Raw genomic sequence first — 25,388 nt, forward strand, 5'->3', positions numbered from 1 at the left:
GAACAAGATAGCGAGAAGATATTTTGGACATACAAATAAGCAACACCATAATAAGTTGCCAAGAAATTAGTACTGATACAGATAGCTGAGCGGAATTATGGAGTCTGGGACTAGGTAGTGAGATCTGCAGTGGTACTGGTGAGAGGGAAGTACCTGTCTCTGGAAGAGAAGCATTCAAATTTTTATTGTCGTGGTCAAGCACTTCCTGCTGAAATACTAACATCCTTTATTCTTTTTCCAGTTACACTTAAAATGCTTGCATCTAAGACTGCATTAACGTAACTATTCTTTTTTTCTCCCGAAAACGTTATTTGGGTTAATACAAAGAGAAGGAGAAGACCATGAGCTTTAGACCTGCCTGTTCCATTGATTAATCTTCATTTTCATCACATAGTAGCTCTTGCTCCTAATGGAGGTTTTTCTCTGTAATTGAAGCATGGACAAGTATGTTTACTGCACCCCTCATACTTTTGGCAATGTGGATCAATAGGCTGCACAAAAGCATATGTGGCTATGCAAAAAAATGTGCAAGATGCCCAAGGTGAAAAACAAAGACAAAAGTAATGGAAAAATGGTAGGATTCATGATGTACTGTATAAAAGAACTTTACATTCAGGTCACATATCCAGAATTAGTAAAGATGTAATTATCTTTAGTATGAACAGTGATTGTGATCTTATATTAAGCTGCTTACATATGCATGCCTTAGACTGACTATTTGATGTTGATATTGCAAATCTAATAGGAGCAAATGCAGCCACAGCGCACTGCATTCCTACAACTATTTTGGACGTGTTCTGAGCAGGCTGATACTAGTTTCTTTTATGTGGAGTCTGGCGAAAGTCCTCTTTGTCACCTCTATAAATTGACTCTGAAGCACTATGGACTCACTGCCAGTATTGCTTGAAAAAATGTCAACTATCTTTAAAAATGATTAACGCTAGATAATTTCATAGCAATGGATTTCTCATGGTGCACTCGTGTAGTCTCCACCAGATGCCCAAGTGCCTTTGAGGAAAAGTGGAAAAAACAAGTAATTGAAAACCAGTGTACTGTTGCAAGAGGAGGACAGGTAGTAACGGTAAGAGAAGGTGAAAATGCTATTGGTAAGCTTGCCGAGGTCAGCTGTTCTAGGGGTTAAACTTCAGGCTGCAGCCATCTGCAAAGCAAAGAAACTGTCCTTCCGTTTGGGATCCTGCTTATAATGAGCTGTAGGTTGTTACCGCTGAACCGCGCTGTTGCAGTGCATCAACATGACAATGGTTTTGGACAAGCATCGGTTGTCTCATAACACAGTATTTTATGTATTTAGCAAAAGAAATCTTGAAGGTTTCGTGTGCCATAGCATGACTGAGGACATATTTTACATTGTTTTCATTTCTTATGTTTCTGCTTGCTTTTATTCCAGAGATTATTGTTATTGTAGGTGACAATATTCTCTGAAATATCAGATTACAGACAGTTCTGTTCAGAAAAGGTACAAAACTCAGAAATTCTAAGTTGTTTCCAAGTCCTTTTTTTACTCCAACTTGTGTTTCCAATGAAATATGCCGATAAGTCAATCAGTTTCATAATGATAAATTTTATATTTTGGTTTTAATTAAATGCAGGAAAAATGCTGCCCTTTTAGTTGCATGGTAATGGAGTATCATATGAATAATAACAAATAAACATAATTTTATTACTATGCTAACACATTAAACTTGCTTTAGACCGTTCCCTTCCATTGAGGCTTGCTGGCATGGAATAGTTTGCATCTACGCTGTTAAAACTCGCCCTCCAAAACAAGGTGGTGATATGCCTGCTGCCCATTGGGAAAGGTCTGTTGCCCGTGCTGGCCCTGAGCAATGCCCAGGAACTGCGCGGGAGAGTATTAGTTGGCACGGAACAGCACTGTGCTAGCAGTCATTGGAGGATCACGTTCAGGAGCTCGTGGGCATTATGTGGCACTGTTTAAGTCGCTAGTATAGCTGTAAGCGCTGTATTCCACAAAGTGGAAAAGCCCCCACACCGATTTTTGAAAGGCAAAGGTTTCAAAGAGCACATACTTTGCCAAGTGTATGCAAATCTGAAAAATGCGCAAGTCTTGGTTGTGTCAGTGAGGAAGTGTAGGGTTAGCTATGCAGTAGTTCAGGAAGCAAGTTATATTTCTGAGAAACCTAGAGAAAATCTTTTTTTCTTCTTCCCCCCCCCCCCAACTGACATCTTCATATACTTCATTGGTAAATGCATTCCTGTGCTTTAGTAAATAACATTCCTCAGTAAGTCCTTTGCAGAACTGAAATTGCAAAGTCTTGCAGTTCCCTGCTTCCTTCTGTCCTTTCAAGTTTTTTTGCAAGTATAGGGAACTCTGCTTTAAATAGTTACATTTTTTATTTCTTTTTTACCTTGTGATCACATTGGGAGGTTTTTTTTTCTTTATTCATTTTCTAGTGTGTTCTGCATTATTGCTGGGTTTAAGTTACTAAGCTATTTCTCTCTTCGAACAACATCTGTTGTTCGAAGGAGAGAAAACAATTGAGAAGAATAGACTTTCCTGTGTTCCTGGATGTTTCAGCATGAGGGATTGCAATACTTTGATTGGACAAAACAGGTTCTTCCATGTTTTCCTTTATGGTGTGAGGTTGAGTCAGACTTCTTACTTTTCTGAGTGATATTTGGGCGCAGGGTCAAAACAGGCTTTACTTGTCTTTAGAGTTTCCTAAAAAAGAGGATGCTGATGTCTCTATTGGACTCTACACAGCGCAGAGCGCTCTGTTTGCTTGGAAGCTGCGTTGGGGATGCGGAGATTGCGGTCGTGTTCTCCTGCCTTTCAGTGGCACACTGTCCGCGCTGGTCAGCTTCCTCTGCACTTCAGTTCCAAAAGGCGATGGAGCACTGAAATTGCCTGATCTCCTATGGAAAAGAAACCAAATCATTTCAACCAAGAATGCCTTGTCTTGAGCGTTCCCACGCTTTTTACAGGCTGAACTAGTTGGTGGTGTCGCTTGCTGTTAAAAGCAATGTTCTTTGTTTATCTGTTTGCGTGTTATTTTTGTTATATTTAGGCTTAGTAGAGTTATAAACTCCAACTTAGAACTCTTACTAATCATAATCTTAGAAACACTGCACAACTGTCTGGCTGACTGATAGGCTGAATTTCAGTTTTTAATGTGGATGAAGCTTGACGAACTAAAATGTTAAAAATTTAGGTGAAGACCATAAAGTAATATTTGAAATGGACCAAGGGCCAGAGGAAGAGCAGAGCAGTTTTGCCTGTGATGGTTTGCATTGGGAAAGCAGGTGCTTTATCATTTGCTAGGGAGAGCCTCTTCACTCTCTTCCTGTTCAAGTAAATTGATGTAAACTAAGCGGGAGGTGACATGAATGGATCACTCGCATCTTATGTGAGAATTCTTCAAATGAGAGGGCCATTGCAACCCTCAAGAGGTAAAGATTAGTTGGAGAAAAACAGACAGGAGATGCTGGGTTATATTTTTGGTTGATGCTGGTATTAGCAATACTCTCATCTGTGTTTGTGTCAAGAGATGAAGTAGGATCTTCATCGTCATATTTTACCTATGACCCTTGCAATAACAATGTTGATTAAAGTCAGTATTGCTGTCTTTCTGGTGCAATCTACTCTGAAACCAAAGTACGATGTTACATTTTCTTAGAGGTGAGTGGTTAGTATCTTCTCAGGTGTTTTGCTCAAGTAGAGGAAGTTGAACTGGAAAATTTGGTTAGAACAACAATGTTCATTTCTTCAGTTTTCGGGCATGTTTGTGTATTTGAAGAAACTTTGCAAGCCTGAAAGAGGAAGTTCAAGTTTTCATTAGTGGTAGGTGATTTGAGGGCGTGGAGGTCGGGGGCGGAGAACATTAAAGAGCTTAGGGTAGGGCGACATTCACAGAATCACAGAATGGTTGAGGTTGGAAGGCACCTCTGGAGATCATCTAGTCCAACCTCCCTGCTCAAGCAGGGTCCTCTAGAGCAGATTGCCCAGGATCGCGTCCAGGCGGGTTGTGAATATCTCCAGGGAAGGAGACTCCACCACCGCTCTGGGCAACCTGTGCCAATGCTCTGTCACCCTCACAGTGAAGAAGTTTTTTCTCAGGTTCAGATGGAACTTCCTGTGGTTCAGTTTGTGCCCATTGCCTCTTGTCCTGTTGCTGGGCACCACGGAGAAGAGACTGGCCTCATCCTCTTGACACCCCCCCCTTCAGATACTTGATGGGATCGCCTCTCAGTCGACATTGATCTATGCATGTATGGTGACAGTGATAGGGCTTGTCTTTACTTTAACAAAGGGAAGGTAGGGCAGGTGAGGTGAACTGGATAATGATTCATTTTGTGAGAAACAGAATTCTGCATCCTGTCAACCAAATGTGTGTGAAACTGTCTGTAGGTATGCTGACAGTAAATACAAAAATTGAACTCTAGTTTTTTTCTAGCGTACCATCTTACAGAACTCATTGTAAGGATATTAGAAGTATTTAATGCCTATAGATTTGTGTTTGGCTAGGCCTGAAGCATTTTTAAGCGATACTCTGAGGTGGGGAAGATTAGGATAGTCTTTGGAAATGTCTGTGAGATGGACTCATCTTCCACTCCAGTTAATTAGCTTGTAAACTTGGCCATGTCTACATAGTAATTTGTCAGTACCTGTGACAGGAGCTCATTCTGCCAGAGCTACGGTGTTCAGCTCTAAGCAGCTTCATTCGGTGGTATTTTCACCGTAAATGTCTAAAGCGTATACACTGAGGGTGGGTTTTTTGGATAATCATGAAGCAGAAGAGTATCAGCATAATGCCAAAGACTGATGTTTGCTTTTGGAGGTCTATTCTCTAATCTTGATGTAATCATGACCCCTTATTTCACCAACGCACAGCTTATGCAATAGCAAGACTCTTCCCAAAGGGAGAGAATGCGAAGACTCACTGAAAAGGGAAAGAATCGCTTACCAGAAAATCCTGTTTTGGGGATGTTTTTTCTGTGTATAATCATACTTCTAAAAAGTCCATTCTAATCTTTACTCCACATGTGTAGTACTGCAGTAGGAATTACTTTGAAAACTGAACAGTTGATCAAAAATTGAACAATTCTTTGAGTGTGCAAAAACAACATTATTAGTATGCACTAGGACTCGAATTTTTTCTTTGTCTTATTATGATTTATAGGCACCAATCTGAAATACATGCAGGTTATTGCTCTGACTTGCAATGGCATAGAAAATATTTCTTGGCCCTTAAGAGATGAGCGGTTACTGAGATGTCGTCTACTTTCTGAAAGCTGGCTGTGGGACATAAATGATGCTCTGAAGCAACAGAAGCTTAGATAAAGAAATTATTGGTTCTCCTCCATTTCAAGTTGTATTTTTTTATTTCTCAGTGCTATAGCATGCAATAAATACTGATGGAAGCCTGGTGCTGTATGGCTGTCCTCAAACTGGAAGAGGCCTGCCTGCCTTTTAACCGTTCCTGAAATACAGCTTCAGTTCCCTGTGCAAACTGCTCAGGTGTAGCTAGCCTAGGCTGGAGAGCTGCTGTAGCAAATTTCCTTTTGACCACCTGTGTGACAATGTCTCCAGAAACAGCGGTTCTGGTGATTTTTTTTTTCCATCCCTTTACTGTGACTATTAAGATGTGATGCCTTTTTAATCTGTGTGTTCTGTTATCCTGCGCTGAAATTGTGTGCTGCCAGTTACCCAAAGTAATGAGAAAAATGGTATATAACCAAAGCCTAAAATTTTTCCTCTCTAATTCAAAATAAGTTACCAAAATTAAAGACTTTTTTATGCCATTAACATTATATTGTAGGTTTTAACTGTATGAGTTGTACATGTGATTTACTGTATTTAAGAAAATAATAATTGTGATAACGTCTTTTTGAGAGGATGAAATTCTCTAGAAATTCACACAGTGACCTTGCCTGACATCTCGCATTAATCTCTGTTGACCTTACAAATAGTTCATGAGATATTTAATTATAAAATGCCACCCAAAGAATTTCTCATTACGGATGCACCACATCACACTTAAACTGCAGCTAATGCTGTGTTTATAAAGTTAATGGGCTGATAAATCTGAATGACTGTTCTGTCTTGAATATGAAAATACTTGATTCCATTGTTAATGCAGTATATTTTTCAAAGCATCTGCCATCAATATAGTTATTAATGATAAGCGTTTTGCCCTTTAACTTAGTCAGTGTCATATGTGACGACATGTTCAAGGCGTTGAGTTATTTATATTGTTTTTGCAGGCTACATGTACATACTTCCAGAGGCGAGGGGGTTCTGTATTACAGGATCCATGGCAGTCACCGCCGTTTGGGGACAAGGGGGATGTTAAGTAAGCTAGCCAGCAATAAGGTTCCTAACTCTCATGAAACCATTTTTCTTTTTTTAATTATCATTTCCCAAATTCGTAGCAGCTGACCTTCTGCCTGTGAGCTGCAGGCCAGGAGGGGAAGCGAGTGAAAATTCTGGACCGAAATAGAAATATGTATGTCTGCCTAATAACGTGAGGTCAGACTGCTGCTATTAAGATGGTTTTTCCAGTAGGGAGCCATGCGTGTAAACTTTCTGCACCTTTGAGCAGAAACCTTTAGCCTGTAGCTATGCTTTCAGCCAAAGCAATTACGTCGTTAGCTTAGGATGAAGAAAAGAAGATGTATTTTTCAAAGCAAATATAGTTTTAATAACATTGGAAATTCAGCACATCGATATTTGAAGTGGGGATTTGACAGTAAGGAAGTAGCTTTGTGTCAGAGGTGTGCCTCTTTGTCCTCTTCCAGGCAAACCTGGCAAATTTGGTTAGAAGGGACCTCAGAAGATCATCTAGTTCCTTTCCCTGACGCGGTTTTTGGCCTAATCCTAAACTCTCAAGTGACGGGGACTCCATAATCTTCCTAGGAAATCTATTCCAGCTCTTTATTTTCCTTATTATTTGAAGATTTTTCCTGAGTTAACTCCTCCAGTCTGTCTTGATTCCAAGCGCAGAACTATATTAACCTCATAAGAAGCAGTTCAATTAAAACGTTTATTCACCCTGAAGAGGTGGTTCTGTACTTCCCTTGCATCTAAAACTCTTGGCAATGAATAAGTGTTTTTCAATAGGCTTTCTGTATCCAGAGAAGTGTTTGCAAACATATATGTTTTTGCAGCATTCACCTAGGCTGAGTGGATGTTTGTTTCCCACTGAGAAATAGATACAAGAATGATTAGAGTGAATTTTCATTCTGAATATAAAATGCTTTATAGAGATATTATAAAATTTTAAAATACTTCATTCATTCATACCCCAAATCATAGAATAATTTTCTTTTGCTCTATGAGAGTTTCAGTCCCAGAGCAATTCTTTCCTGTGTAAGAAGTATGTTAGAAATCCTGCACAACTAATAACCTCGTTGTTTGATTATAAGTCTCAGTCATAATATGTAAATGCCAAGGACACGAGTTAAGATTGCCCAGACGCATTTTTCCATTTTCATAAGTTTGCTGTTAACGAATTTCAGAAAGATTTGCTGATAGATTAGAAAACTGGGAATTTTGCATTCTATTTCAGGTTATGGAGAATAGTGTTGTGTCGTAACCAAAAATCAGTCTGTGTGTACCTCTGTGCTTAACCTTGGCTAGCTTTACCCCCTCCGGCCTGTCCTCCTCCTCCTTACTAATCTCATGCCCTCGAATGCCTGCGCCCCACTTGAGCAATGGGAGAGGAAGAGAAGAAACGCTCCGAGCGCAGAAGAGCGAGCTCCTCGCCTTCGGGTGCCGCCGCCGGAGCAAGCTGCAGAGCGCCGACTTGCCCGTAGCCCTCGGCGGGAGGCCGGATGCGATCGCCACAGAAAATGCATGTTTGCTGCCTCCTTATTGAACATACTCTTTTCAGTTTTACAGGTAATTTTCAGTAAATCTCTAGCACATTCAATTTTCAATGGTTTTTAATGCCTGCCTTTGTGCATATTTTATGTGGGTAACCAAAGAAATGTCCCAGGTTTTACAGCTGCATCTCCTGTCCCGTTCTCCCTCTCTTTTTCCAAAATGTGAGTTATTGGCGCTTTCTAATAGCACAGTTGTAAGTTTGAGGAGGGACTGGAAACTTGAGTGGGTTGTTTTTTCTTATTAGCACGGGCGATGCCTTTTTTTCTGTTGATCTTACAGAGATAGTAAAACTGTTATTCCTGAAAGGATCCAAAATCACAACCTAAAATACCAGATTCTAGATACTTTGCCCATTTTTAAAGCAATTGAAAATACTGCTTTAGAGCAAGTGTTAACGGCAAGTATGATGATGGTATCCTAAACAGGCCTAACTGAGCTCACCATTAAAAAAAACAAAAACAGCGAGACTTAAAATACAAAACTGATCTCTGCTTTGTCATCCAAGCTATTCCAGTGACGTTTTTAATTCCATCAGGAAGCAAACCTGGGATTCAGTCTTAGCTATTGCATTCTCTGATTTCTCTTTTCTCCAGATAGTAATGGGTGGTATCACCACTTATTCTTAAGATTGTCTAGTATTTCTTTTTGTAAGATCATCTTTTCAGCTGCCTAAAGCTGTCAAGTGTAAATTTGGAACCCAAAAGTCAATTTTAGTTATGTTTAATAGACTGAATTTGTTTGGAACATGTCTTCTGAAAAGGTTTGGTCATTTACAAGAAGAGTAGAGAAAACAGATACTATTTTAACATCAGTTTGAAAGCAAATGTATTATGTTAGCCATGGGAGTTTTGTTATGCCATATTTTGGTGCAGGGCTTTAAAGTTCATGGGGAGTAAGGATATTGAGGATGTTTATCTTTTTATGTTCTCGTGGAAGATTGGTTTAGCTCCTGGCAGATTAGTGCGTTGTTTAAAGACTGATTTATTTGGCTGCCACTTCTCTAAACCTTTGTTTGAGCTGGGCACGCTCCCTCGGAGGTGGAGGGGACTCTAAGGGTCTTTCCTGCAGTTTTTCTTCTGAACTCTTTTCATCAGTCACAACACGGCATCAGTTGCAAGAACGAGAGGGAGGGAGGGCTTTCCTGTGCTGGTGGCGCCTGCGTTGCACCAGGAAAGCCCCGTGGCTCTGGGAAGAGCTGCTCGACTCAACCCTGTGTGGGACAAAAGGAAAGAGGAGAGAAATGCTGGAAACCAGCTGGCGGGGAGGAGATGCAGGCAAGGAGAATTGAGGGAGGAAGGACGAGGTGAGAAGCAGATGGGAGAGGAGCTGCTCGGGGAGAAGGTGGGAGAGGACAAGCAGGTTTGATGAGGATCTTAGTGGGGGAGATGGTGTGAATGAGACCAACTGCTGGGCAGAAGGACTCAGCTTTGAGGAAAACGGGAACAAAGAGGTTCGTGGCCCACAGTTTCCACAACAAGTTGTATGTTCATGCATACAAAGTTGCATTAGAAAATACTTTTTGGTTAAGGTTGTAAGCTCCGCTGTTAAGGAAGGAACGGTATAGTTAAGTTTGAGCGTGCTACTGGAATTCAGCTTGCTTGCAGATATGAACTGGGTCAAGCCTTTAATTCTAATACAGGACTGTTGCCACGTGGAGTGCAGAATGGATTATAGTCCCTAAATGAGTTATTCCACATTTTATTATCCCTAACTGGGATTTTTGCTCTTTTGCGCTATTTACTGCCTGATGATTCAGACTTGACCACTCAGTAGCACCTTCTCAGTCTCCTCATTGCAGCCTATGAATGCATTTTGTAAACAATATATTTATTTTCACAATATTTCTAAAAGATAAAATTTATGACTGCTGGAGTGGTGTCTGTGTATGTTAGAGAGAAGTTTACTTTTCAAGGTATACTTTGGCTGTGCTTCATCCGTTCATCCAAATCCGTTTTTACGTGTACTTCTGCACAGAAACAGTGAGTAGGCACAAGATTATTTGGGGTATAAAGTCAGATATTTCATGTGCTTTGTTAAATTGGGGTTTCTAGCTTTACAGATTGTTGCGCAGTGTACCAAATGTACTTCATCTGAAAATAAAAGGCAACACCGTCCAAACCAGAGACCCTTGGTGAACACAGGGCTATTTACTGTATCAACTAGCTGAAACCTTTTCTCATGTCTTTTGAAACATTAGTTCTTCTGTATTGTGAAAATATTTTAATCGCCAATCTAGACAATCAGAAAACGGTCCTTGTGAGGAGATTGTCGCACCCCACTAATTGTCGGCACCTATTGCGTAGCTGATACTTTGAACTAGCAACAGCGATTGATACAGGAGCGAGTGAGCTCAGGATCATCACTTACAGATGCAATAAATCAGCTGAGCACCTGAACAGCAGCCTTTCAGAGCAAATTAAGCAAAATGGCTCAGTAACTTCATTTAAAAAAAAAACACCAACAGCAGCAGTGTGATTAAAACAAGTAACAGAATTTATTGTTCATAATTGAGAGAGTGGTAACAGTGCATGTCATTTTATCGACTTTATTTTTATATCAGTTAGGCAGAAAGATTTGCGGATTTGTATGGATCCCACGGTTTGTGTCATTCCTTTGATTTTTCAGTGTACTAGTAGACCTGCAGTTTTCCTTCCCCACCCCCCCTCGCCCTGGGCTGTTGTAACTAGATCAGTGTCTCGAGCAGAATTTTGTCCCTGAAGGGAGGGGGGGAAAAAAAAAAAACAGAAAAATTGTGACTTACAAAAAAATGAAACCCGTATCTTAGCCTTAGAGATAATATTTTGGAAAAATAGTAAATCTGTGTGGCAGAAAACAGTCAATCTTTGCACCAATATTATACCCTAATTGAAATCTCTATTTCCTTGTTAGCTTTAGTGACAAAACCAAATTTGAAAACTAAATTCACCTTTTCCCCCCAAATCCTGTAGGGGATTGAATGATTTGAATGATGTGTTTTTAATCAGAGCTTTCTTTTTTGCAAATTTAATATTTTGATTATTGTAAGGAGTTGGTACACAATAATCTAAAACTTATCTCTTCTTTGTGTTTTGAATATGAAGGAGCCTAATAATGTAACAGCTCAGTAACAGATCTGAATCAGTTGGTTACGGTTTTTGCCAGTCTGTAAGCTACCGTAAGTAAAGACTCAGCTTTGTCACTGGTACCCCATTTTGAGGTAAGTGTGTAACACACAGGTTGCTGGAACAAGCCCATCTTTCTCCAGGGAGGGGAGTCAGACCTGTTGAAAAGTGCCTTTGTAGCAGTGACCTGTATTAATAGTGTTGGTGTCCATGCACCTTTTTTCCGCGTACTTTCTCGTTCCAAGTATGCAAGCTTAGGTTCTCGTATAAAATACTGGACAAAACATGAACCCTTCCACCAGAGAACACTCGCATTTCTATCTGATGTGAAAGAAAGCAAAATAGATGAGTTTTCAGAATGCCTGTGCTGCTGCAGCACTGCAGCATCCTGCGCCCAGCTGCAGCCGAGGCACGGTGCTTTATGTGACCCAATCAATAGGAAAGCTTCATTAACCCAGGCAGAGGAAAATCTTAAAATACGCTGATAAATGACCTTAAAATATGTTTGAGGGAAAGGTGACCAAGGGGCACAAAGACTGGACAGTACTAGCAGAATAGCTGCGCATGTGAGCGGTTCGCGGCAGGGGTGCCACTGTGGGCGTATCACACCAGATCAGGCCTCAGAAAGCACAAAGTTTTTGTTTAAAGAATGATCGTGTTGTAAATTCAAACGATTAAAATTCAGCCTTAAGCTCAACACCCTCGTTCCTGGTGTTGTGTTGCGATCCTTAGTTTCACGGGAGAATCTATAGCCTGCGTTACGCGTGCGGAGGGGGGCCCTTCCCTCGGCGGGAGTCGAACCCCGGGCAGGGGAACGGGCTTCACCCGCGGCCGCCGGTCCCACCGGGACGCGTGGCAAGAATCGCGTGCACGCGTGTGCCTCGACTGCAGGGCTGGTGGGATGTCGAGCTTCCTGAGGTCCCCTGGGGAGAACTGAGGTCCCATTGGCAAACCTGCTGAACAAACGTTTACGGATGCAGCTGATCGTGGAAGAGGATAAAATCAGTTTTGAGATAGCGGAGAGGAGTTAAAAAGTTCAATGTAAATACCAAGTATCCTGAAAAATCTAGTCTAAAGTGTGTCAAATTGCAGATTTGATTGGATAGATATATTTTTTTTTTAACTTAAAGGGACAATATTATTCCCATTTTGCAGATAAGGAACAGAATAGTAGAAGCACTGTGAAGGCAACTTAGGTATTAGAAAAAGAGTATCACACTCGGAGAATCCCCAAGGAAAGTAAGGAAAATAGTTGCTTCCTAAGAAAATAAAGTTTATGTGATTTAGCTGTCAGTGTGAGAGCACCATCGCTAATAACCTTCAAAACCACTGCTGATGCCACCAAAGTTTTCTAGAGGGGTAAAGGTCTCAATTTTAATTTTCTACCATTTTTTGTGAAGGTTACTCTTTGGGCTGATAAAGAGACTGTGTTGATGTCCGAGAGAAAGACAAGGAGAACAAAGACCCTGGATGTCTTTTGATGATCTGAATTGACGGTATTTTATGGTGCAAAGCAATTAAAGTGAGTTTCTTACTTTGTATGCAAGAAACAGAAGTCCCTTTTGATGTCACGAGAATCCCTTCCTCTTTTTCAGTGATTTCGCACTTCAGCACCGTTCTTGAGCTCCTAATTCTTATTCACAAATTGTTCTTTGCACAACTGAGTGTGTCGTTTCCTGTAGAGGACCTGAGGGCTGAGTCCTTTGGGTTTAGGTCCAGTCCCAAGCACGTGGCTCTTTCCGTTGCTCTTTACAGCCCCTTTTAGAGCCAAGGTGAGATATGCTGGAAGCTGAAGGTCTAAAATTGATGAAAACCTTATGGTACCTGTGGGGAGTATAATTCCTGATTTAAGTTCTTAGGAATTGCCAAGACCTTCAAGCTTAAGGCCTTGTGTTTTTACATCCCGAGTGAAATGTATGTACGGGCAGCAGCTGCAGTTTCAGAAGGGAGAAAACCTACCTGAGTGAAAGTAATTTCACACAAGCAGGCTGTACCACAATTAATCTGAATGTGCTTATTTACACATATTTGCAAGTATATATGTGTTTGCACTTCTTAGAAGAAGCATTTATGTAAAGATCACAGTTCAGTGCAAAGTGCTTCTCGGTGCTGAGATTAGCAGATTTGTCAGGACTGATTACTTTGGTTTGACACCACACAACAATTACAGATAGGATGTGCTCCATCACCGGTCTCTTTTCCAGAAAGGGATTTTCTTTATCAAGATATATTGAAAAGAGCGTCTGGATGTTTAAGAGCCGTTTCTGTGATAGGAGGTTTTGCATTTAGGTGGGAAATTCAGAAAAATATATACTCATTTTTTGTTTTACGCAGCTTTTTGCTTCTTGTTTATTCTCAGGAAGCTTATCACAAGAGCAGCAGAATTCATGGTGCCAGCACTGTGCGTATCTGAAGGAAAGCATAGCTTCAGCTCCAGGAATGTGTATCAAAGGGAGGTGGAAGTAGGGATGCTGAATGGTTTGCTATGCTAGATACCTCTGTTATATTTTGCAGCTGTGGTTCGTAATTGCAATCCATGTTTCTGGCCACAGACTATTGCAGTCTAGTGTATTACCTGTGATTCGTTCTTTCCTTCCTGATGTGGACAGTGAAAGGTTGTCGCTATTGGAATCTAATTACAATTTCCATTTCACACAAATAGCCTACCAGTTGCGAAGCTGATGAAATGCGCTGAGTGCCGTTGATGGCACAACAAGCAAGAACAATTTTTAGTATAACAAACCATGTGCAAAGTCTAGATTGTTGCCCCATAGTGGTCACATGCATGTCTGAACTGGGGTGCCCATATTAAAGAGAAAAGATTTTTTCCAAAAAAGAGACGAATTTTAGTTTTATTTTGCTGCTTTGTATGACTGATACCTACTCTTAAATTGTGATTACATGTGGAGATAGTATTTGAATGTTGCAGAGGGCTTAGCAAACAGTGTATTTGAGGATTGTGTTATATTATTTACGTGCAATGTTTTTAATTTAGAACGTGTATTTTTCATATGCCAGACGGGAAAACCAGAGCGTTCCATATGCTTTTTGCTATTTAGTGCTGTATGTAAGAAAATAATGCCCGAATGATGTCAATCAATAGTTTGGGTGTTTAAAAAGAACACCCCAAACACCTGCCTTTTATGAACTGTTGCTTAATATGCACATCAGTAAATCAGGTTGTGCTCGCTTTCATTGCGAGAGTGATGAAGAGATACGCAGAAACTAACTTAATTCATCACAGAAGTGAGCGTTAGCCCTTCATTAGGGTGGCGGGAGAGAATTCCGAGTTCCAGAGTATCTTCCAGAACTGTATGATAGGAATAACCTCAACCCTAGGAAAACACTTGGGAAAACAGATAATTAAGGTTGTTCATTGTAGGAAGGAGAAACATGGGAGATGATATACAAAAATAATTATCGTAATATTGTTTTAGAGAGAAGTAGCAGGGATTTACCTTCACAATATATAGATTCTTTAATACTTTATATTGTGAAATAGTTGAAGTTTCTGTGAATTCTTTCAGTGTTTCTCTTAAGTCTGGGGATTTTTTCTTTTCTTCTTTTCTCCCCTCTTTCTTTCTTTCTTTCTTTTCTCCCCTCTTTTCTGGTTTCTGCTGGGAGTTTTAGGATTGCTTGGGAAGAAGGTAGGATTTATCTGAGTGAGAAACTTCTGAAAATCATAGTCTTATTTTGGCAGCCTTTGTTCTTCAGAGAAATACTAGCTTCATGTTAAAACAATAATTAAACACGAGTTTTCTAGTCTACAGCCACGGTTGCGTTGTTGCCGCAGTGGCCGAGGCACGCTTGCGTTAGGAGCACGGCCGCTCCAGAGGGCTGCCTGGGTTTCCCTGCTACTTTCCTTTCCTTTCCCCCAGGCTCACTGTGCTGCTCTATAGCAAGCACGTTGCCTATGGAATTCATTGCTAGAAGTTACTTTAGACCAAGGTGTAACCAGGGTTAGGCATTTATTGGATAACAAGAAATAGTGAAAATTGCAGTAAATATTAAGAATTTTAAAGGGTTTAATCCTTAATATAGTCCACCTTGCTGACTGTTAGGGAGTTGGACTATTTTTTTCCTAAGGCAGTTCCCCTATGTACCTGTCTACAGCAGTAATTTTTAAGTAGTTGGTATCCCAGGGGATCACAGTGATAAGAATGGAGAAGAGAACTTTCATCTCATCCCAAACAGTGGTTCCTATATTCACCTGTATCACAGAATCATAGAATGGTTGAGGCTGGAAGGGATCTGTAGACACCTAGTCAAGCAGGGTGACCTAGTGCCCGCTGCCCAGGACAGTGTCCAGGTGGGTTTTGAATATCTCCAAGGATGGAGAATCCACAGCCTCTCTGGGCAAGTGTAAAATGTAACAGGAAAAAATGTTGCTGAAATCTACAGATCCCCGGTTAATTTCTAATTTATTTAATTTTGTGTTTTATAAGCATTTGTATTCATCTCAACTTTATGAAGGGTCATAGCACAAGAAGCACATAATCAGCTCAAATGTGTATGACTTGAGTACCATCCTGGGGCTCCTCTCTGAGATGACGGTCCTCATGTGGTTGCAATTTATGTGGAAAACAGCACTAAACAAATAGTCCTTGTGTCCTCTGCGGCACGTTGTCTAAGAGTACGGTTTTGAACTGCAGCTAGGCCAGTCTCAGAGCAGCTAGCTGCTGCCAAAGGAAGTGGGCCGTGACCACTTTTTGTGCATCTGCACCGGCACTGACCAGACACCGCAGTAAATGAGTTCAGAGACCTAAGTCTTAGAAAACTAATCGCTTGTTGTATGGTTCTTTTTCTGTTGCTGTAGTTACCAGTTTAACATAAGATCTGTTATTGCCAGAGTTCCCGTTCGGAGCTATGGCTTGCCTGGGTTGCGATTCAGGATGTGCCACAATAGCCAAAAGGGAAAGGAGCAGTTCGTAGCCTCGAGAGCTTTGCTTTCCTCCTCAGAACGTGCACGTACACATAACGCCCTGCTCCAGTAAACCCCTGTTACTCGGGTTTTGTTTTCTCCAAAGACAAATCTGCTTGAATTGATTGCGGGGTTGTCCTGCAGAGAGCCCAACGATGTCGGCGTGAGGTACAGCAGAGCCCGATCCGGGTGCGCTACCGCACGTGAGGGGACAGACACCTTTGGGGGTGACAGGGCTTGGGCAGTGTGGAACGGCCTAAAATGGTTGTGCTGCCCTGAGGTTTTGTACAGGCCATGCAGCTTTCTGGGAGTTGAGAAGAAATTACGTGTCATTGTGGATACCGGTGTGTTTATATATCAGACCCTGATACTATCGAGAACGTTAAAGTGTGATCACCAACTCATACGAGTCGTTGCATTGGCTTTGCTTATTTTATTGGGATTGCGCAAATGTCTTCCACCATTATGTAGGTCAAAAGTTATCCGAACGGCTTTGAAAAAAAAAAAATTATTTGTAGTTATGTTTGACAGGAAAGATTCCTAAGAGTAACGCGTTGTATAATCAGCGCTGTGAAAAGAACAGCGAATTCCTGTAAAATGATGATCATTCCTACAGAAATAGCATCCTAATTTAAAATAAATAATATTTATATATACTTGCATAATAGTTACACAATTAATAGGAATGAAAATGTGCAGTTGGCAAAGTTATGAACTAAGCCCTATTGATTTTCTCCACCCTGCTAGATTGTACACAAATTTGGGGCTAAAATAATGATGGTTTACGGTTTCTGTAGCGCTGTAATATAATTTCATAGTTAGAGGAAGAATGCATTTAAACCACCATAGTTGGGTTCTCTCCATAAATTGAAACAAGTCTGATCTAAAACTCATTTACTGTCTTGGAACAGAATTGATCTTGCTTTCACATTTGATTCCCCCACTGCAGACTCTGAGAGGAAGAAAAATGGCATTGTTAGGTCAGCTTAACTGGGCCATAGGTGGACAGAAAAGACTGGGAAACCAGCGATTATAAACATTTTTCTTTTTCTTTTCTCTCTCTTCCTAAGGATTTATGTAAAATCTGAGGTAATTTTTATGTCACTTAGAGGCAGTGCTCATCTGGCACAAAAATCCTTTGCTGTCTATTCATTTAATGTAAAAAGCAATATATAATTCTGCTTAAAAGAAATGCTGTGAATTTACTGCATCTAGAATGGGTTGTTCTGACCTGATAAACCTCTCTTTAATCTTTAGGATTTACATAGATAATTAACATGGCACGAATGTTTCCCTTAAGGTTAAATAATATTTCTGATGCTTTTAAATCTTCAAAGTGAATGAGGACACTTCCTTTCCAATCAGACAAACACATGACGCAAAAATTTTTTATTGTAGTTATATATGAGCTGTAAATAACTAAATAAATAAAAGTTTAAATTTCAGTATCCTGAGAGGTTATTGTAAATGTCAGGCCAGGTTTTGTGCCGCTTGCGCGCCGAGCGATGGCTGGAAGCCACTGGAACAGAGCGTGAAGGCGGAATTGCTCTAGGAGGGTGCTAGTGCTGCATTTTTCATAATAATCTTCGCCCTTCTGAGATTACCAGTCTTTTAATGTCTTTACGTTTAGAAGTATTTACCTTCTGGAAGTAAATGAGAAAAAGGACCTATAGCAGTTCATAAATGCTGTTTTAAATGTACATTTGTGCTAATTCCAAGTTTTACCCTTTTTTCGGATAATGAACTCAACTGCCCGTTTAATTATACAGACAAAATAAGCAAAGATTACTTTCCTCTGGTTCTCGAGTTATTTTTGAAAATTGTGTCAACTCTTGAGTACGCGTGACAGGAGGGGCTGTGCTTAAGCCCTCAAAAGAGCAAAGGCGAAAATATTGCAACTGTGTTCGGCCAATACGACATGAGACTGTTAATTGTTTCCTCTCCCTTTTGAAATCACTCAGACTGCACTAGATAGTAGTTATTGATTTACTGTACAGCAAACGTGCTATTGTTCTCGGCACGTCAGCGTGGCAGGTAGGTGCAGGTTGGGCCGTTGCAGACAAAATTTACTTCATCGGGCATATAGAGAATTAATTTTGAGTCATTGCACAGTGAATGAAACTGCACCGAGTGACCAACTAGAGACGCAATAAAACAGTCCCTGCGTGGATGTGCGCTGCAGATATAAATCTAGTAGATATCTTGTCTGATCTAAAGTACAAAATGGCTGCACAGCAATTCAGGCTTTTTAAATTATCTGTCTGTCCTCCGCCCGACTACCCGCTCAGCTCGTAGCACTGCATGAAATGACGACAGCAGCCAGGATTTCGACTCAGCTGCAGATGAGAATTCGAGCAGGATTTTAGTCGTGTCGTTTGCAGTGAAGTGCAGCAGTTGTGGATTATCTCTTTTCAGTCTTATTGTTTTTCTCATTTCCTACAGGAACAATGCAGATTTAATTCTTCAGTGTTTTTAATTTAAAAAAGAAATGCAAGCTTCATTGTTGTCCTGCGCAGTAACTACTTAGCTTCTTACTATATTGTAAGATCATCCTTTTGAAAATAAAGAAAAATATTACTTATTCATACCAATTTTGAGATTGCCGTAGAAGTTGGGTCTTTGCACCTGTTGCAGGAATGGTGCCGAAAAGACTTGGAGACAGTCAGCAAAAGGCTATTCTCTCCCAGCAAAACTCAGTTGAAAAAATGGAATTTAAGTGTGAGGCAAATATGCTGAAAATAAGTTCTGTAAAAATGTGACACTGAGTGAGTATTAAAAAAAAATGTTTTCGAAATTGCATCTTTATAAAATTTCTTGAAATAACATATGTCATTTTTTTAATTTAAGCCTAACAACTATCCTCTGACTTACCCCTATGTTAAAGATGAGGCAAGATATGTAATAAAAATTCAGTGCACTACAACAAGTAGGAAGGGAGGAAGGGATGTGAATTTTTAACCTAGCTCTCCAGATTTGTCTTTCTCTCTTTCTCTGGGCGTTTCACACATTTACACATCAAATCAGGAAAAAAAAAATCATCCAGAAAGGGTGACAATTTGATTTAATTTCTTGTAGAAAAATACTGTGCCCAAAGACACAGGGAGACAGGGAAGACAGAAGAATTAGAGCTAGGATTCTTCACTTTTGTTTTCCTCTATAAAATCAGAGAAAGATTCGAAGCAAGTTAAATCATATTCTTGGTGTCTGTCATTTTTATTCACTTGGAACTTGATCTCGTGGCAAATTATGAGAATGGGAATCAGCATATCGGTGTCTTGTTCATGCCTGTGCTATTGATTTTCCCGAGCAAATTATTTATTTTTTTTTAAAATCTCTCTGCAAAATGGGGATAACAATGCTGACCGCTGTAATATGTTTAAAGCTCTTGAGATTCAGCAAGAAAAGACATTTTAAAAATCCAAGGGGGTATATGCATTGGAAATAACTGAATATGTATTAGTATTCAGGTCACATTGTCATTATTAAAAATGACATAGCATCAAAGACCCTTATTTTACTGTTCCCGTAAGCACAGGAGAAGTAGGCAGGTGTCACCTGGAACTACTCTGCTGTGTTTGTCTTGGCTTTAGCCTTCCTTCCCCCCGCCTCCCGTGTAGATGCCAACGAACTGACAGACTTGCTATCTCTACCCTAGGTTTTGAAAGCGCTTCAAAGCACGTGCCCAAAATTTTATCCTTCTATCTATATTTGTTGAGGGCAATTCAGTCTGGGTTTGGAATTCATGATCGCGCTCAGTCGCTCCCTTATGCTAGCAGGGTGGTCCCTCCTCTCCAGTGGCAGAATTTCTTGTAGCCTTTTAACTCCTGGTTTCTTTATTTCCGTATGTTTGTGGCATACGCGTAGCAAAGCGGAATAAAACATCTGAAACAAAGTGATATTTTAATGCCAATATATATATATAGGAATGTCACTTCCTGAGCTACGTTTCTGCCAAGTTACTGCTTGAAGTAGTCTTGTCTGGCGAGTCACACCTTAATTTTTAATGAAAAGAGCTTTGGTGGGTTTGTTTCTTAATGACTTTTTATAGCACAATGTACATGTAAATCATTAAAACTTACTTAACTTACATTAAAACTTATCTAGGTCAGTTTTTTTTTTTTTTTTTTAAAGAGTATGATGTTCTTTCTTTTTCTCTTTTGCTGGAAATCTAACCTGATTTAGCAATTTCAAAATATATTTCAATATACCAGCCCTTCTGAAATGGCTGAAGTACACGCACAAATGACATCGAGTCTTGGAAGAGTCTGTTAAAGGCTACAGAACCTTTTTCCCCGCACACTTGCTCATAGCACAAGTGCGTAGGTTCCTTAGGTGATGCCCGGTAAAGAGCAAGCGTGAGCGTGGGCCGGCGAAGGGCCTCCGGCTGCTGCAGCAGGGCTGATGTGTATCGGGGAATTGGCATTAGCATAGCGCTGCTTCTCCTGCCCCAGATAATGGACTCAAAGGTTAAGAGCAGAGGAGCTCAACAGCTCCAATCAGCAGAGCTTTTCCAGGGCTAATTACCTCTTTACTGCGCTGACTCTAATGTGACATGTTTATTGCCTTAACTAACAACTCATTAGCTTAGTTGATGTTTTTGTCAATATTAATTCGTTCATTTAAGCCAAGTCAAAGCTTAAACAAAGATGTCCAGACTGAGAAACGGGCAGCAGAACGACTTTGGTTTAGTTCATCTTTTTCTTTAGCTCAATTTACACAAGGTAAGTGTCAACAAGAGCGATACTGGAAAGATTTTTATGAAAAAGGTAGGCATATTTCATTGTAGTGATGTGTTGAGTAGTCATGCTTTTTAGTAAGAGCCTTATATTTGAGAAATAAAATTCATGGAAATTAAAGCTTCATGACCTACTTGCTTTAAGCAGAAACTTTCAGTTCTTCTTTTGTTACACATATGTAAGGGTTTAGTGTGAATTTGTTAGAAAAGCATGTCTGTTGTTGGCTTTTCTGACTACTGAATATGACAGGTGGTTTATTTAATAAACAAAACAAGCAACTCCTAGAAGATAGTTCTTAAAGCTAAAGAAAAACCTATAAAAATCGATAGGTTATCTCTACCACAATAGAAAATTGAATGAACATTATTGAAAGAGGTAACATAGAGCTACGTAGAAATAATGATAAATTATCTTTATCTGGGAGTGTTTCTTGTTGTAGCTGTCCCTCACATTTATTACTATATAATTACTTTTAATGAGAAAAAAATCTCTTAAATGAGATTATTGATGCTGTTTTCTGAACACGTAGAACCTGGCTCAGGATTAATATATGTTGGACTCATTTGGGACGTCATTTCTTTCTCTCTTTTTTTTTAGTTACATTTCTCTTTCTTACAATAAAGGAGGGAGATCCCTGCGAGTTAGTTTGTTCGTTTTTAAGGTCTGGGGGGGGGGTCCCTGAAGGGGCAGTGGTGATGGCAGAGTCTCTCTCTTAGTGAACATCTGAACGGTTACAGCACTCAAACATGACAAAGGTGACCCAGAATTTAGTTCCTTCACCTGTGCGAGAGAAGTGTTTGAGCTTACGTCTCTACCTTACCTTTTCCACCAAACACCCAGGCATTCAAAGGCAGAGACACGTTCGTCGTTTCCTGCTGAAACTGTCATTGGAATTATTTACAAAAAAAGAAATACTGGATCGAAAGGAGCATGACTCTTCAGTGCGGAGGTTCAGAGCGCTCGGCAAGGAAAAGTGCACTGGCTGCTCCCCGCTCCGTTCCTACGAGCAGTCGGTTTTATCTGCTGAGCGCTTGGCATAGCTAGAGAACAATAAGACATGGCTCATAACGAACCACGGGACAGCAAGAGCCCTACCCCAAAAACTCAGAGCATTAAATAAGCAAAAAACAATTATCTTTAATATATGCTTGATGAGTAAGTGCATAAGATATGCATGGCAGGTGAAAAGAAAGACTGCTGGTAGGGCTATAAAGATGGACTAAAATGGACTAAATAGACCATTTCCTATTTGATCTGATTCTCAGTTTTAAGTGTTTTTTTGGTGTTTTGTTTGTTTTGGTTTGGTTTTTTTTGTATATGCCTAATGTTTATTTACCAAGGGACATCGCTGGAGTGGTGACCCTTGTACCTCTATCTCCTTGTGAACTTTCAGGCAACTGTTGTAAACGTGCAGCTTATATCTGGGCCTCACATCCGAGTGGAAAGCTCATGCTTCTGGGAGAAGAGTCTTTCTCCAAGGCTGAGCCACTCTGGGGCCTGAACGGTCCTTCCGAGCTTCTTACAGCTGGTCTCCCCCAGCTCTTTAGTTCTGCCCCTCCCAAGTTTCCTCTGTGTAGTTGCACAGTCTGAAGGCTATGTTTTTGAGCGCCGTGACGTGAAGACCGTTTGCGTCTTTTGGACAACATCCCAGTGACTGGCAGCGCTGAACTGGGAGAACTCAGCTGCATGGGAACCACTGCCCGCGAGCTCCCCCCGAGCATCTGGCAGGGAGGACTCAATAGGTTTATTGACAGATGGATTTCTTTGTTTTGTCGGATTTTTGCTCAGTTTTCTTTTACCCCAAGATTTGTTGGGAGTGGCTTTGTTTGTGGTCACAAGAGCGTAACTCTGGTGGCGCTTTCTATTTTTTTCTTCAGTTAAATGTCATATAAGATGCAAAATGTAAAGATCAAGCTTCCAAGAGCCTTATGCATTTGAGTTAGCATCTCGTGACAGTCAGTGCAAGTAGCTGCTTTCCTTGTCTACAACTGTGATGTTTTGTTACATTTGAATTCTTTATTGATAAAAGTCAATTAACTGAGGCAGAGCAAAGAGTACAGTATGACCCCTTGCCACCGGTGCACCATGACCTGCACCTTCACGTGGCGACACAGTCCTAATTCATCTGGCATGCCTTGTGATAACATAAATCATCAGAAATTCTCTTGGTTTTAAAGTGCATATAATATGTACTCTCAAGGGTTATCACTGTAGTTGAGCTATTAATTAATTTGTTATCCTTTTAATGTGACCTTCCTTTCCTCTGTCTACTCTTCAGTCTGTGATCCTGGCAGATAGTTTTGCCAGAAGTAGTAGCTGATTCCTGTTCACATACGTAGGATATTCCTGTTGTTTAAGTGTCTCCTAAGCCGAGCTGCGTGTGTTAAGAGGCTCCGCGCGGTGGCTGTAGGGCTTCCACCTCGGCGCAGCGGCAGAAGTGCCGTGTTCTGGACGAGAAGGGGTTACAGACGATGTACCTGCAGAGACGGAGCCGTGCGGGGCTTTCTGAAGGATTTGATTGCGTTTCATAAATAAAGCATTACTGATCCCCATCCGTTTCACACTGAGGCGATCTCAATGGGAAGCAGGTTTTGCGAGGAGGAAGGACCTTTGCCGCACCGTTGGCTGTCTGGTTCCCCGATGACCCACACCTAGCAGCAGAGGCCGTGCTGCTCAGTAGCAGGGAGAGGATTGTTGTTTAATTATCGCTAACGCCTTCCTCTCTGTCGTTTCACTTTCTGAACTAGTACTGTGGCGCGTACAGGACAGGCAAGCAAAGTCCCCGAGCGCCCTGCCCCAGTTCATCAGCTTGTCAAGAAAGGTTTTGCTTGCGCGTTGCTTGTTCTGCTCCGTGGAGGGCAGCTGCCGTCTGTCGGATTGGGAGCGGAGAGAAGGCAAGCGCAGCGCTCCGACGTCGCCCGAGAAGCTGGCGGCAGCCGCAGCTTTCACTCTCATAAATCACGTGCTGGCGGGAATATTCAGGATGGAGCTAAACTTAAGAGAAACAGTGAAGTACAGCATTGCGCTTAGGAGCCAGCTCCGTTTTGGCAGCATCGGTCGCTGAAACTGTATCCCCAGACAGTAGAGTTCGTTTGAATTAAGCGCCATCTCCGCCAGTTACGGAGATGACGTCGTCATGGTGTCACAAAGGGTTTTGGTTCAAGACTGGAGCGTTCGCAGGAAGGCTGGGTGAGAGCGCCCCGAGGCTCGGGAGCGGGACCGGCGGCTTCGGGCGAGGGCCCCGCTGCCTTGGCCTTGCGCTTCCCCCCTCGGCTGAGCGCACCTAGCAGGAGCGTCTGGTAGCTGCGGCCAAGGTGCCGGTTAAAAACTGCAAAATTTAAATGGTGTTTATTTTAACAGCTATTTTGCCAAGTTTAGTTTCGCAAACTCGTTTGTGTAAGACACTCCCTTAAATATTACGTACTTTTTTTTTTTTCTGGACACTTTTTTCTGAAAGCTGTTTGTTTTCCATGTTAACATTATTAGAAACTTTCTTTTTTTTTTTTTTTCCTCAGAGGTGCCCATTGAAAGGGGAGGTTTTGTTTGTTTTTCCTTTCATTTTGAGTCATTGTGGTACGTCTCACACTTTTGATTCAGAAATATTCAAGCATGAGTTTTCTTTTTTTCTGTCCTTCCCCCCCCTGCCCCCACCCAAGTATATTTAGGATTATTTATTTTATACTGAAAACACTGTGTGTAAGACTCAGAAACGGCAATGTTGGCACATGCCTGTGCCCCTTTGATGCCGGCCACGGTGTCATCTGGTGCGCTTCAGCCGCGCTGTAGCGACCGCCTGACCCTTCCTGCCGCGGAGATAGATCGCTGTGCGGTCCTCCTACGTAGAGACTGGATGGGTTGCGGCGTCGCTAATGGGAGGCAAAACTTCTGATTAGATCTCTCCTACGCTTATGTGTACCTGAAAATTGTTATCATCTGCGGTTCTCAAAGCCTGACTTGTGTCTGAGGCGCGTGGAAGTAGCAGTACCGCTTCCCTCAGAAGCGTGCTGTTTGAGGGCTGTCTCTCATTTGTGAGGCGTGCTTTCCAACAATGCTTTCAAATTTAATTAATTTTTTTTTTTTTAAGAAGGTCTTGGTTTTGTTCCTGTCTGTCAGACTTTCCACCCCGTATAGAAGTCCTTAGAAGGAATCTAATAATGATTTTTAGAGTTAATTTTAGCTGCCCGAGGGCAGTTGCACATTGGAAACGTTGCTCTATGTTGCCTTCTAAAGACGGTTAAAAACCTTCTGGTGCGCTAGTTACCACCGGTTCCCGAGCGACCCGGGTGCTTCCCCGTGAGCCTTTTCTCCGGCCCTCCGGCCCTGACTGGCCGGTTTGCGAGCATCGCTTTTTCGTAGCCTTCTGGCGGCCGTCGAGCTCAGGGCCGCGACGGGTTCGCCGGCCCCCGAGTCACCGGCGCTCTCTCTCCCGTTGTGTGCGGCAGGCAAGGCGCTGACGTTCCTGCTGCTGCAGCCGCCCAGCCCCAAGCTGCCCGCGCACAGCACCATCCGCCGCACCGCCATCGACCTCATCGGCCGCGGCTTCACCGTCTGGGAGCCCTACATGGACGTCTCCGCCGTGCTCATGGGGCTGCTGGAGCTCTGCGCCGACGCCGAGAAGCAGCTCGCCAAGTAGGTATCCCGCGCGGCCGCCCTTTCCGACCCGCTGCTCTCGGTCCTGCGGCGGCTTGTTCGGCTGCTGGTAGCTCTGGTTTTTGACGAGAAGATGGGAAAAGGAATAATTCCGTGCGTGTGGAGTTCTGCGTTTG

General features: G+C 41.6%; 1 protein-coding gene across 3 annotated transcripts in view; it reads left to right on the plus strand.

Annotated features, from left to right (window-relative positions):
* LOC104138517 (WD repeat-containing protein 7) overlaps window positions 1–25,388 on the plus strand; it is a 177,384-nt gene that overhangs the window by 88,450 nt on the left and 63,546 nt on the right. For all 3 annotated transcript variants that reach the window (XM_068925161.1, XM_068925162.1, XM_068925163.1), the window contains one exon: window positions 25,065–25,251. In XM_068925161.1, coding sequence (XP_068781262.1) covers window positions 25,065–25,251 — 187 coding nt within the window. The remainder of the gene's footprint in view (window positions 1–25,064; window positions 25,252–25,388) is intronic.

This window comes from Struthio camelus, chromosome W (genome assembly GCF_040807025.1).
Source record: "Struthio camelus isolate bStrCam1 chromosome W, bStrCam1.hap1, whole genome shotgun sequence".
Lineage (NCBI taxonomy): Eukaryota > Metazoa > Chordata > Aves > Struthioniformes > Struthionidae > Struthio > Struthio camelus.